Genomic DNA, 15,118 nt, shown 5'->3' with positions numbered 1-15,118 from the left:
CTATTTTGACAACCACAACAAAACCTACCATGAAGTGTTTAAAATTTGGGGTATCTATTGCAAATCCAATGATTGAACCAACTTGACCCCCGAAGCGTTATCAGATAACCTCACTGAAGGGTATTTGGAGGGTTTCTTTCATAAATCTGTTGCATTACGACCCTGAGTCATTTTGCTCAGAATTAGTTTCTGACTCTCAGCAACACAGGACAAATGCACACATATGCCCTGCAAAGGCAATTCAGCAGAGTGGTAACAATGATACTTAGAAATCATTGCTCACTCTTCTGATATGCAGAAAAAAAATTGTTATGATGTAGTATTAAAGTTTTTCTTTCCTGATAAAAATGACTTCCACTTTAAAAGATTTTTTGTTAGTTCTGTAACTGCGATATTTCAGGGAAAGGGTAAAAATGTTCTTGGAATATACAATTCAACCTCAGGTCTTTTGTTGCTGTGTTGTTCCTAGAACCTAGAAAACTTCAAACATTGTTACCTAGTTAGAAAAAAATTTGAATGTGGATTGCTCCTTGTAAACCCCCTTCTAGGAATGACCAGACACCCTTTCAAATTCTTTCACTCCCTGTTACTTTAAAAAATCATCCAAAGTTGTCTCCCAAGTCAGTGCCTTTAATTAGAATAAAACAAGGGTTTATTGTTTTTGGTTATCCTCTTTTACTTGCATTAACCTTTTTTTTTTCTTTTACATTTTGAAAGAGTAACCTGCTTTAGAACAGTCCCTTTTATTTACAGAAGCTGCTGATGGAGTTAACTTCTGCAGAAGTTCTTCCTTAAGGCAAAGCAAAAAAAGGGGGGAGGGGGTGGGAGGAAGGAAGGGAAAAAGATTCTCAAGGAACTACAGCCCACTCGTTTCTGTTTCTTAGAGACAGAACTGACCTAAAGATGCCCCCTTTGCGATGACTTCTGGGATACAGCAGCACTCTGACTAGGCCCCTGCTGCCTCATAGGGGCCTTAGGCAAGTAGAGGAGAGGCCTGACACACACACACACACACACACACACACACACACACACACAGCCTTTCAAACCTAGGACCTGGAATGCCATCCCAAGAAGCTTTAGAAAAGGGCACAGGACCTTTGGCCTCCCACCTCAGGGTCAAGGTACCAGCTCCTCCTCTCCCTAGTAGGGAGTGGAGGGTTGGATGGAGGCGGCCAGAGAAGAGGGATGGTGGGTGTTGGGGAGAGAGTTAACATCTACGTTGGTGGGCACACTGCTTGGGGTGTTACCAGCGAAGACTACGAAGACCCCAAGCTCGAATCAGAAGGCCCTCTGGATGTGCTAGGGGAGGTGCTTGGGTGTAGCTGTAAGAGATGGGACAGAGAGTAGGCAGCAAGGTCAAGAGAGACCGGGGGCTCACGGGAGGGTTGAAGGGTCCAGGCTCAGGATAGAGCTGGTAAATCCGGACAAGGAGCCCATGGAGGAGGAGAGGAGAGACTGGAAACCATGAAAGATCTCCCACCACAGCCTTAGAAAGGAGAGACTGAGAAATACATTCTCAGTCTCTAGGTCGGTTGCAGTCGTTCTGGAGTGCCAAATCATCCCCCAAAAGACCCTGTTTGGAATGAGCCTCAGCAAAGGCAAGGTAGGAGGTCGAAGGACTTCCCAGGTGGCTTGGTCTAGTCTACGGTTCGCAAAGCCTATCCTCCCTGTAGCCGGGTGCCAAGCAGCCTCGAGCCTGCTCCCCAGCCCACCTGCCAACAAAAGGCGTCCTCCGACTGCAACCCAGCCTTCTACAGACAGGACCCCCCTTTCCCGAAGTCATAAGAGAAAGAGAGTGCATCACTGCTGAAACAGTGGGCGCACACGAGCCCCAGAGCTAGAGAAAAGCTGGACGGGGCTGGGGGTGGGGTGCGGGGGTGGAGGGGCGGGGAGGCGGCTCCGGCTGCGCCACGCTGTCGAGTCTTCCCTCCCTCCTTCCCTGCCCCCTCCGCTCCGGCCGGAGCCCTCCACCCTACAGGTGGCCTACAGGGCACAGGTGAGGCAGGACTGGACAGCTCCTGCTTTGATCGCTGGGCTCCCGATCCCTCTCTGGCTGCTCGGCCGCCCGGAGGTCTGCACATTCTGCCCATGTCGGGGCTGCAGAGCACTCCGACGTGTCCCATAATGTTTCCAAACTTGGAAAGGGCGGGGGAGGGCGGGAGGATGGGGAGGGCGGAGGTATGCAGACAGCGAGTCAGAGTTTCCCTTGAAAGCCTCAAAAGTGTCCACGTCCTCAAAAAGAATGGAACCAATTTAAGAAGCCAGCCCCGTGGCCACGTCCCTTCCCCCATTCGCTCCCTCCTCTGCGCCCCCGCAGGCTCCTCCCAGCTGTGGCTGCCCGGGCCCCCAACTCCAGCCCTCCCATTGGTGGAGGCCCTTTTGGAGGCACCCTCGGGCCAGGGAAACTTTTGCCGTATAAATAGGGCAGATCCGGGCTTTATTATTTTAGCACCACGGCAGCAGGAGGTTTCGGCTAAGTTGGAGGTACTGGCCACGACTGCATGCCCGCGCCCGCCAGGTGATACCTCCGCCGGTGACCCAGGGGCTCTGCGACACAAGGAGTCTGCATGTCTAAGTGCTAGACATGCTCAGCTTTGTGGATACGCGGACTTTGTTGCTGCTTGCAGTAACCTCATGCCTAGCAACATGCCAATGTAAGTGCCTTCAGCTTGTTTGGGGGAGACTGGGGAGAGAGGTTAGATGGGAGGGCACCCTGCCCTGAAAAGGAAAACCTGTAACCTGAATTCCAGGCACACTTGGAGGGCAAACTCTTAGGCATGTGGGAAAACGCCGGATTTGATAAGAAACATGGAAATTACTTTAAAAAATGAAAACATAAAAGTCTCGCCAAAAGTTAGGGAACTTTTCTTCTAAGTTCAGAGTGAGACAGTTAACTCGATCTGGATCCTCAGCTTGGTAACCCCCAAAGGGAGCGGAAGGTCTTTCCCTAAGGATGAGATATTAACCACCAATGTGGTGGAGGAAGTCAAGGTCCTCCACCCCCACAGGCCCCATAACCGCACTGATGTCCACCTTGTAAAACTTGAGGCCTGCGTTAGAAAGTCCTTCAATTGAGTAACATAAAACTCACCTCCCAAGAGCTTTTATCTTCTGGGCATTGTAAGGCTTGTCTGGAGGAGGAGGATGACGATGATGATGATGATGGTTATAAGGCGCCCTCTGGAGGAAGGAAAATGAAAGTACAGGGGACAGGGCCTTAAGCAAATGGAATCCCAATTAAAGCTTCTATGGGTTTATACAGATTAATGATTAGCATTTCTGGTTGGAGCCTTTCCCAGTGGCTAGTCAGTGAACCCTGGAAAGAAGAATGGATGCTACTTGGAATGGGTACTTTCTGAAAAGTAATATAAGTGTCTCAATTCACTTTCTAGTCATGGAAATGGTAACATTTTTAAACTCAAATCTGCCCTAAATTTTGTTGAGCCGAGAATTACCCCTTTGACATGTTCCCAGTGATAATCAAAGGTTATGAATGCAGCAAGTTGAGATATATCAACACTGACAAGAGACTCAAGAGACCGGGGTTTTTCCCATGACTCTGACACCAATTTGCTGCGTGACCTTGGGCAAGTCAAACGGCCTTTTCTAAACTGTGAGACAGAGATTATGGGGACCCCAAGGCCACTTTCCAGCTCTAGGTTTTATGACCAGACTTTCATATCAAGATAGAATGAAGAAGATCAGTCCGTTTTCATCTTGAAAATGGCTGCCAAAGTACTAGACAAAGATATTGACTAGACGGGGGATGGTATTGTCTGACCACACCCAGTACTCCAAAAAGTTGTTCCAACCACATAGCACGGTGTCTACTACCGCATAATTACTAATGAGTGTGTGTGTGTGTGTGTGTGCGCGCGCGCGCGCGCGTCTGTGTGTGTGTGTGTCTGTCTGTTCCCCCTTCATTCACTTTTAGTGTACTAAGGAGTAATTGCACTGAACAAAGTCACATTACCGAGTTCATATTTTTAATGAGATCTGAGAGTGGGAAGAAAGAGTTGGCTCCTAGAGAATAAAATGAAGGCAGACTTAGGGAAATTTGAAGGTACAAAGGCAACTTACCTTCTGATCAACAACCAACCACACTCTGGAATAAATGTTATCAAACACACATTCTTCAAAATGGTCCATGTCTGAGTAATTAAAAGGCAAATTTCCAAAATCATAAGGGCTTCCGTTAATAAAGTCAGGCATAATTATTCTTCCTATTGATGGACACAATGAAGTAAACATATCATTCTTGTAATTTAACAGTAATTCTCATAAATTGCCCTTAAATGTCAGTGCTGGATGTGGTCCACCCTCCTGAATTGTGACTGTTGCAACAGATGTTCTCACTTCAAATAACGCACTTCTTGGCCACCTCATTAAAGCAATTTTAGGGGTGATTCATCCTATTGCAAGCTTGGCCACACTTGTATCCTGTATTAACCGATAATTTTTATACTGTAGGAGAGGAATTCACTCTTTAAGGACTTACAACAATTATGGCAAAAGGGGGGATAGTACTTTTGTTTATTTTTTCTATTATTTTTCAAGATCTTTAATCCACAGTTTTTCCATTTATACAAAGCTCTTTCTCAGGGACAAAAATGATACATATTGGTAAAATGACCTTACCTAATTTAAGTGAACTAATTTAAAGCAAAATTCAGATGTCTGAATTAATCCATCTTCACAGTTAATAATGTGCAAATTAGACCTTTTGAAAAAGGGTATTAAGAACAGTACAAACTCAATGAAGTACTAGGTAACTTCAATGTTTTATAAAAAAGTAAGTCTACTTCAATGTTTTATAAAAAACAAATTTCAATATAGAATTTTAAGGTAGCATACTTTCCTAAATTTTACCTTTTCTAGATATTTAGGTATTAAATATGGATTAAGCTATAAATTGCTTCCTCATCAATCTACTAATCTTGTCTTACATTCAGCGATTCATCTGTGCACTTTACCAGCTTAATTGCTAAGTATTCGAAATATCCTTCAGACACATTAATATTTCACAGCATTTATACAATAGTAAATAATTAACAATTTAATTCAAAATATATTTACATATTAATATTGCAAACAAATCACCCTGCTGATCCCTGCCATGCTTTTGGCCTGCATAATTTCCAAGTCATTAAAATATTCTTAATAAAATATATAATTGGTCCTTTAATTAGGTAGCTCAATTTTATAAACTTGTCTCTCTATTTGTTAATTATTGCTATTGATCCATGAGGTGATACTAATAATTATTTCCTATCTTTTCTTTTTTATCTACAGCTTTACAAGAGGTGAGTAAAATTATTTTTAGAATTTTTTTAAAAATACTTTGATTCCCTTGGCTACAGTGATGTCTTCTCTTGGAAGGGAAGAAGTTACATTAATATTGACCATCCTAGATTCCCAAGAAAATTGTGAAGAATTTTGATAGTCAAAACCTTTCTGGCAGCCTTAGAAAGTACCCACCCAATTTTCCAAAATAGGCGGGGCTACTGAATAAGACTAAGTTTATAAAATACTCATACGAAATATAGAGTAAATAATCCAATAGAAGTTTGAGTTTTAGGATCTGCTACTATGAAGCAGAAGATTTCACTGAGCTAGAGAATCTTTTCACTCCTTTGGAATCATTTGCAAAAGCATTTATTGTTAACACATTCTTAGCTCGTGAATTGAATTTGAGGCATAATTACAGGTAAGTATTGATATGTATTTTTTGTTCTGTAGGTACATATTTTTATTTGATGTATTGGCAAAATTTTAAATTGTAGTTTGAAATATTAAACTAAGATAATAGTAAATGCATAATGTAATGAATTGTGAAGGTATATTTGTTTACTACTTCAAAATGGAAGCTGTTTTAAAATATATATACAATTTTCTTCATAATAATCTTTGATTTCTTCTTTTCTAGGAAACTGTAAGAAAGGTAAGAGTATAATACTCCATAAACATCTAAAATTATCAGGGATAACTTATAATTTAACTAAATTTATAGTAGACTATGGAAGGAAAATATCAAAATTTTGCTCATATGAATATGCATTAGCTAAAGCATAAAATAAAGTAGCTTTGATGTTTACGATAACAAAGTTTAATTATCTTCCAGAATCATCCGTAATTACATTTATGTGATACAAACTGGTGATTTACATACAAAATGAAAAAAATGACTTGTTTTTATTCTGGAGATGGAAAGCATATTATGTTAATTATAGGTAGTAAAAAAGTTATTTTAAAGAGCTTTCACTATATAAATGTGCTGTTAAAAATGTAACAAAATGGTCATTTCACCTACAGTTATCATCTTATTCAAATGCTATGCATAGTATTAACCCAATAGCTGAAGACTGTGGCAGCTTCCAATCCCCCAGCTGAAAAAAATTACGTATAATTACAATTTAAAAATGTACTTTTATCTATTGCATTGTGTCGATTTTTTATGTAGTATCTAATAACATTGTAGTTAGATCAGTCTTACCAACTAATTATTATCAAGAATGATTTGCTTATTCACTGGAAATTACTTCTTAGGCATTTATTATTGTGCTGTTTGTATCTTTCCTGTAGGGCCCAGCCGGAGATAGAGGACCACGTGGAGAAAGGGTGTGTAATTTTTGAACTATAAAGGGCTTTACCCCATATTTGAATAGCTATATATTAGAAACTATAGGAACTGGCAACTGGCAATTTATAAGAATATTATGTATCCAGATAATTGTACACCCCTTTAAACAGGTAATGCACTGCAGAAGAAGTGAATGAGTATTATTACGTATAATCAATATTTGTTTTAGGTCAAAATTACCGTTAAAAAAGAAAAACTGTTACAGTCATATTATTTGCATGGCCTACTTTCTTTATAATTTACCCATCCAACACATGCATAATGAAAATGTATCTACCTACTACCACAGTCCTCTCTTTAACATATTTGGTTTGCTTTTGAAGTAAGATCCCTTAGGTAGCTTGGAAATAATAGTGAATTAGTAGTCAGTAACATGTTTCTCTGCTCAAATTCATACATGTACAAGTCAGGCTTACATTTTATTTGTGGCATTATTAAATCTCCCTGCAATGCTTATTTGACATTTATAACTGCGTGGTTTTGCATTATATAACACTTTTGCCAATATGTGAATACCTATATCTTATATCTGTTAGGAAGTGGAGACTTACATGTATTCCACTCAAACAATTTATTAGAAATAGAATTATATCAGTTAATTATTTTAATAACACAAGTAGTTAATGATAGTAAATCTGCAGGATTTTCTATCGTATGATAAAGCAACCTTATTAACTGTCATATCAATTAATTTATTTACATGTAACATACCAAAACTATTGAATAAGTTTGTCACAGTCAGAGATCGGCAAATAACAATACAATGTAAATCCTTGTGCACTGTTAAACATGTGAAGCACACAGAACCATACTGTTTGGCTATAATTTTTATATTTGAATACTGGAGCTTCAGTACAAATTAATATTCAATGGCTGAGATACTTCTTTAGGAAAGCTACCCTGTGATATCTTGAGAGTTATTAACCCTTTTTCTAAAATAGACTCATAAGTGAATGTCAACCAATGACAAATATAGTATATTAAATTTCCACCCTACTTGCACATAGAAAGGTCTAAACAACTGATCTTACCACATATAATTCTCAGGTTTCTACAGGGCCTGTCTAACCTGACCTTATTCATTTTTTACATAACAGGGTCCACCAGGCCCCCCAGGCAGAGATGGTGAAGATGGTCCCACAGGCCCTCCTGGTCCACCTGGTCCTCCTGGCCCCCCTGGTCTTGGTGGGGTAAGGTGTCCTAAGTATTGCTAACTTTTAGCTAACTTCAGTTTCTCTCTGTTGAAAGAAGGCTTATTGTGGAATTTATTTTTAGCAGTTAAGGGATAATTGTTCTATTTGAAAATTAGTATATTTTATTTCATTTATTTGGTTTCTTCACTCAAGATTCTGCTTTACCCATTCTCTTTGTGAGCCCTTGTCAATTACAGGACTGGTCTTTGTGTGCGCTGAAGTTAGCTGTGGCCATCATTACCATTATTTAATTTGGAGATTTAATATCTTTTATCAGTAAGGCACAAATAAGAGGTGTTACATAATTAAAGAGTTTGATTAGATTGAACTACATACGCAAAATCCCTGATCTTAAGCAATTTCACAAACATCCTACGCTTTTTATTCTCCTTGACTTGAAGTCTGCTGAACCAACATTCAAAGCGGTTTTAGGTTTAATTTGCTTGAAACTAATTTGAGAAAAGTACATTTCCCTTTTTCATTAATATCTTCTTTTAGCTTTATGTCTTTAACAATGGTATGAATGCCAAATGGCCTCACTGCAGGAAGGAAAACATTTTGCTTAATTGGTTAGCACTATGAATCAGAAGCCTGATTCTAACACCCAACTGTATGCCAGTAAAATAAGACCTTTCTCCCCCAAAGATCTTATTATGATTGCTTATCTATGAAGGGCATTAAAAAGCAGCTTCTTTAATAGAGCTACCACTATAAGAGAGATCTTTAACAGTAAAGTTATTACTGTGAACTAGTTTTTAAAAGTTTTATCTTCCAAGGGGCATTTTAATTTAATTTTCCTCTAAACTTGAAAACTCTTTATATCCTTCCTGAAACTCAGGCAAGAAAAAGATCCCTTAGTCATTTTGTGTAGCTCCGGTGAGGAAGGGCAACAGGTGAAAATGCGAAGATGTCCTCTTGAGCTCTGTCTAATTTATCAGGAGCCCTTAGTAACATTAAAAGTTTAGAAAGCTTTCCTTCCTCAGTGTAGAAGTAAAAGGTGGGAGTGGAGACACTGAGTTAAGGCAGAAGAAGGGCTCAAAAAATAAAGTAGGGAAGTTCTCCATTTCAAAGAGATGTAGGCCAAGTTTTAAATGTACAGCTCTCCTGACTTTTTAGGAATTTAGTTCAATATAGAATTTTAAACTAATAATTATATCAAAAACATTCCCCTCTTTTAAATAACAACAGAAAAATATTGACAAGTAAAATGAGAAAATGAACGACATGGCTAGTAACTAAAAATATTTTTTATATATATATAATATACATATATTTTTTTTTTTACTCCTCTAGAACTTTGCTGCTCAGTATGATGGAAAAGGAGTTGGACTTGGCCCTGGACCAATGGTATGCTTATCTGTTTATCTTAGCCAAAAAATTTACTAAATAAAGAATTCATTGTATGTCACATTTTACAACGCCATTTATTTAGCTACCTAAGTTAATACTCAATACTTAGATCATATAAAAACAACTCTTTTTGTCTTCAAATTTATGAAAACATAAGTTAAGGAGTTTACTTTTCTTTACAAAAGTGCCTCATTAAGATAGGTCATATACTTATGTTCAAGAAATAATCTTTGGATATAGTAATCATAATTTGAGCAAATAAATTTAATTTAAAACAGTAATCACTCTGATTAATTTTTTTAATATTCTTTAGCATTGCTTAGAATTTTAAGCAACACTTAGAGACATAGAACTATTTATTAAGTTCTCTGAACTTGTTGGAAAGGATCAACAAGTTCTAGTCCAGCTAATTCATTTTAAAATGGGAGAGTTTAAGTCCTTTTCTCAAGGTCGTCCAGGTAACTAATGACATAATTAGAACTAGCTGCCAGACAAGATGTCTAATATTTGATGACATCATGGTTTATGTACCTAGTCCTTGAATAAACCACTCATTTAGTCAATGGATATTAATCAGGTACCTTCAATGGGCCCTAAACGGTATTAGGAACTGGGGAAATTACAAGGAATATGACAGATTCTGATCCCTCCTCAAGGAGTTAACAATATAGGAAATGTTTCTTTTTCTATATTTTGACCAAAAAAAAATTCTTTTTTAGTCTATTGATTGTAAATCAATACAGAATAGAGTATGAGTAAAAATCTAGCATTTATGTCACTCAGTACAAATATTCAGCACCATACCCTATCAGTGGAGCACCGCTTAGAAACGTTCCCAATATGATGATGATGATGATGACTATTAACAAATGAAGCTTCTAACAAGCATTAGAGATGTTTGAAGGGAAAAATGCTAATATGAGCATGCGAAATGTGTACTAGCATATATGAAATAGAGGGAAAAATTGCCAGAAGTCAAAGTGTTAGGTTGATTAAGCACTACAAAATTGAATGTATACACACACACATGCAATTTAGTGATTTTAATTAACTGTTTCAAAACTAAGGTATTTATCTGCCCAAAGTCAACATGGTCTTTAAAATGTAAATTTTACCTGGGCAGTGCACTTAGTGCTCTAGCTTCAAAAGAAGATGTTCTGCTGGAGCTAATGGCCCACAGTAAGCTAATATACTCTAAGGGTGAGATAATATTTTCTGTAGATTAGAACTCTCACTTGAGAAATAATCTACCTTTAATCGATGACTTCTAATTCCCTAATTTTCTCTGGTAATTTAAAATGTTCATATCTGAAATGAAAAAGTAGAGCGTTTATTTTGGCTTTGTTTATATTGGATATTTGAAATTAGCTGTTTCACCTAATGCTGGACATTAGTCAGTTTTAAAGCAGTACCTATATCTCAAGAAGAAGCAAAGGGTGGAAAGTAAAGAGCCACTAAATGTCATTTTTAAAAAGCCCACTAAGCTGGGAAAATTAATATGGATTTCAGATTCCCCTGTTTTTGGAACATCTGTCTTAGGGGCATAAAGCAGAGTATTTTACTTTGAAATATCGGTGAAATATAATTTAAGCTTGCACATCCACACACATGCAGAGATATATGTAATCAACAGATATGTGTTTCACAAATAGGGAAGATAGGCAGCAATAAAGTATTAGTATTAAATATAAAGTATTAAAATAATTCTCCATGCTGGAAAATCAATAACTATAAAATCCCACAGGGTTCTTCTCTGAATTAATGAGTAATCATACTGTCTCACAGCCTCCACGAAATACACTACATTTTATGTAAATGAAATTGTTGCAAATACATGAAAAAATAAACAAATATAATTAGAAATTCCTGGTGTCAAAGAAAATTATTTTTTAACATATGCCTAAAAAGCTATTGTGATTGAAAAGTGACAGTTTCTTTTAATGTTGGAGCAATTTCTAAAACCAAATGAATAATTCTTATAATTAAAATGACATACATTTTAAATAAAATCCATGTTATTTCACTCTAGGCATTAATATAGTAGGGTAGGTTTGACTGCAGAGTCCCCACGGCTGATGTCATGAACAAATTACTTGAGACTGGTACATGAAATATTTTCAGCATTATGAGGAACAGACCCTACAGATGAGCTTACACAGACATTGATTACTGCAAAGAGGAGTCAAGAAAGGGTTTTTGGTGTATGAACTAGTAACAGTCTGTTTTACCCTACTTTTGTGCTACAGAAGAACAAAGGGAAAAACAATCTTCCATCATCTGGGCCATATTTTCAACAATAATATAATATAATAGACTTTTCCAGAAGGCTGTTTCAATAATATTTTATTTTTCCTTCACCCCTCATTACATCCACTTTTGTTTGACATTTTCATCAGTCACCAATAACCCTTAGAGGAGCGATAAGGTTATAACAAACTTCCCTTTAATCATTAAGAAGGACTTTTGATTCTTTTCAATTTATGTCCTTTGTGGCAATAAAAGTACCAATTTCTTAGCTAAATATGATATAGGAAGATGACATATGATCAAAAAAATCCAAATGGAAATGCTTCATCTGCTGCATATAAGACAATTGTATATTCTGCACTTGTGCAAAGACTGATGCCCTTCATTGCATCAGAACAATCTCAATATGCCCAATCGTGCACAAGTTTAAGGAACTTATGACTGTCCCATCTAATTCTCACTGATTTCTATTGATTTGGATTGGGAAAAAAGGAAAAGCAAAGGGGCAGAACTAATGCAAGAAGCTTGAGTCCTTAAATTCTTCCTCAGGAGAAATAAAAACTATGGAATAAAACCACAACAATTCTGTCTGTCCATCACAAAATGTCTATGGCACTGCTAAGTTGGTCATATCTGATGCCAGCCAACACCATGACCACTTATCAGTGCTAACTATTGATATATCTGTTTTCTTTACAGGGTTTAATGGGACCTAGAGGCCCTCCTGGTGCAGCTGGAGCCCCAGTAAGTACTGAAAGTTTATTATGCCTCTTATGTAAAAAGACAGAGAATTAAGAAATAAAGGCTTGGAGTATGACATTCTTTTCTTCTTTTAGGGCCCTCAAGGTTTCCAAGGACCTGCTGGTGAGCCTGGTGAACCTGGTCAAACTGTGAGTACCTTTTTCCACCTTTGTGATCAGTTTTTTTCCTGGGAGTTTATGAATATAACCTTAACGAAATGATGGGTCTCCCATTTTCTTAGGGTCCTGCAGGCTCTCGTGGTCCAGCTGGCCCTCCTGGCAAGGCTGGTGAAGATGTAAGTATTTACTCTTAAGCACTTTCAAAATGCTATTTAAATACTCCTGCCTCAACAAGATTTTCTAGATTCAAATTAAGTATTCTGCCAAAAGCTGAATATGCCTGAAAGAACTCTTAATACATGGGAAATGATATTTTAATGAAACATTAACTAACCTGCTTATGTTAAGGGAAATATGAAATATGTATCTGGATCCACATTTTTATGTGATAACTTTCTCCCCTTTTGTAAAAACCAAGATTTCCCCCATTTTGTCTGATAGTTTACCAAGAAGAAGTTGACTGTACTATGTTTTCATGTTTAGGGTCACCCTGGAAAACCCGGACGACCTGGTGAGAGAGGAGTTGTTGGACCACAGGTGAGACTTTTTACATTGGTAGATAGCACAAACATCATAGGCCTATAAGATAGTTGCTAAAACTAGCATCAATCTAAATGACAACATAGGTGTCACCCAAACTTATGACACGAATCGGAGGCATCTAACAAAGAAAAGAGCCTAGTAAAAAAAAAAAAAAAATGCATATACATTTTATTCATGCAAATAATGGAATACTAATGACAGCAAGCATAATATAAGCAACTAAATTGTGTTTTCTACAAACACCATATTCTTAGTTACATTAGAGTAGGTTAATTTGTCGTTCCATGCTTAAAGGTATACTAGACTTTGATTCAAAGCTTGAACTTTGGTGAGAATAAATACTTTGGGGGGAAGAAGTAACTGTCTTTTTATTTATGGTAAAACATTATTCACCATCTTCTCCATTTCTTTCTAAGGGTGCTCGTGGTTTCCCTGGAACTCCTGGACTTCCTGGCTTCAAAGGCATTAGGGTAAGCACATTCTTTACTCAGATGAGAGAAAATGCCTATTAATTTTTGGAAAAAGCTCAAGTATGTTTAAAATCTTGGATGACATATATTCACTTTCAAATTCCTGGAGTTTGCCAAAGGGAAGAAAGAGTTAAAGAGTCAGATTTCTTGAAAGTAAAGTGGGGTGCAATTTTTTCAGTCTGTTCATAGCAACCAAAAAAGAGGCTCACTACAGAGAAAATTATATGGAACACATATTATTTATTATTTACGACCATCTGAAAATCATAAAATTATTAAGGATGGAAAAGATGTGAGAGAGCACCTAGTCCTCCATCCTTCTCTCTCAATGGCAGGAAAGTTAAGTGACCTATCTAGGGCAATAGACTAAGTTTGCTGGGACCCAGAACACTGGACTTCTTTCTATTGCAGCAGACAAGATTCACCCAGGAGAGATTAACGGCAAAGATATACAATTTTTATTTGACCAAACACTATCATGGAACAGTATTTTATAATAAGGCTTGCCTTTCAGGGACACAATGGTCTGGATGGATTGAAGGGACAGCCCGGTGCTCCTGGTGTGAAGGTAAATATTAAATTAGAAGCACTGTTTTTAAGCACTTGATTGAAATTCCCCATGACCTCCAAAAAAGTATATTATACTGAAGATTACCCATATTCTAAAAAGTTTTTTTTCTTTTCTGTACTTCAAATCCCTCAATGATGGGGACTATGAGAGTCTGTGACAAAAGGTCAATTATTAATATTTATTTAATTCAATGTCTATTAAACAATTGAGACAAAAATAATATTAATAGTTTCTTCTTCCATTTTCTTTCCTCCCTCTGTAATTTCAGTGTCTCTCTGCAGCCAAAATAAAAGTAAATAAACATATTATCAGAGATTAGAACACTCTATTATTTTAAACTGTAAATTCTCCTTTGCCACACACTAATTAGATAGGTACATTCATGTCACTATACACTTTTCAACCTCCTTCCTGTGATTTATCTGTGCACACTCAAAAATTTTTTAATTAGGTAATTAAAGTCTCAGAAGTGTGTTATCTCTTGGCTAGGCTCTTCTTTGACAGCGTTTTCAACTATAAAATGTTCTCTTTCCTATTAAGGAGATAATGTGATATTAAAGTGAATACCAACGTAATTACAAATTAATGAGTAACGAATACTAGCGGGACCAGAAATGAACATGAATATGGAGAATCTGTTCTAACTTTCCAGCTGCCACACAAATGGATAAGGTCAAACTCATTCTCCCAAGAGCCCGATATAACAGCTCAGACTACTAATCACTGTATCATAAAATGTTAGAGCTGCAAGGAGCTTTGGAGACCCCCTCATTTTGCAGAGGTGGGAAACTGAGGCCTAGTGAGAGCCATTGACCTGCCCAAAGTCACACATCTAGAGGTTAGAAAGTCATAGGCTAGAAATGATCCTCCCCCTGCCATTTCAATGCTTATTCCCAAATAATAGACTTCACATAGAATCCTGGAAATGAAGGGTCCTTATGAGGTCTCTTAAACCATATTTCCCCTATATCAAAATCAGATTATTTTTAAGAAAAGTTCTTTTACATGTGCCATAGTATTAAATCCCACTACTACTACTAGTACCCTGGTTTTTACTCAGGTTAAGAGTATAGATTGGAAATAAACATGATAGCTCTAAAAAATATTATGAAGCTTCAATTTTTCATGCACATTTTATGAAAGTGGTAACACTGAGTGTTCAAAACAACTTTAAAGAGGATAAATATGGTTACATTGAAAGTAAATCTATCCTTCGCCATCTCTTTTTATGATATTGTTTC

At 37.3% G+C, this 15,118-nt stretch overlaps 1 protein-coding gene across 2 annotated transcripts in view; it reads left to right on the top strand.

The window, feature by feature from the left end:
• The first annotated feature begins 2,117 nt into the window (after positions 1-2,117).
• The window catches only part of COL1A2 (collagen type I alpha 2 chain), a 37,185-nt gene continuing 24,184 nt past the window's right edge, over positions 2,118-15,118 (top strand). Inside the window, exons 1-12 of one of the 2 annotated variants that reach the window (XM_025378627.1) lie at positions 2,118-2,657; positions 5,296-5,306; positions 5,930-5,944; positions 6,586-6,621; positions 7,741-7,833; positions 9,130-9,183; positions 12,133-12,177; positions 12,270-12,323; positions 12,416-12,469; positions 12,777-12,830; positions 13,253-13,306; positions 13,821-13,874. In XM_025378627.1, the coding sequence (XP_025234412.1) occupies positions 2,588-2,657; positions 5,296-5,306; positions 5,930-5,944; positions 6,586-6,621; positions 7,741-7,833; positions 9,130-9,183; positions 12,133-12,177; positions 12,270-12,323; positions 12,416-12,469; positions 12,777-12,830; positions 13,253-13,306; positions 13,821-13,874 (594 nt within the window). In that variant the 5' untranslated portion in view covers positions 2,118-2,587. The remainder of the gene's footprint in view (positions 2,658-5,295; positions 5,307-5,929; positions 5,945-6,585; positions 6,622-7,740; positions 7,834-9,129; positions 9,184-12,132; positions 12,178-12,269; positions 12,324-12,415; positions 12,470-12,776; positions 12,831-13,252; positions 13,307-13,820; positions 13,875-15,118) is intronic. The other variant, XM_025378628.1, reaches the window with a different exon arrangement.

Source organism: Theropithecus gelada, chromosome 3 (assembly GCF_003255815.1).
Source record: "Theropithecus gelada isolate Dixy chromosome 3, Tgel_1.0, whole genome shotgun sequence".
NCBI lineage: Eukaryota > Metazoa > Chordata > Mammalia > Primates > Cercopithecidae > Theropithecus > Theropithecus gelada.
This window is presented reverse-complemented; position numbering and strand designations above follow the sequence as displayed.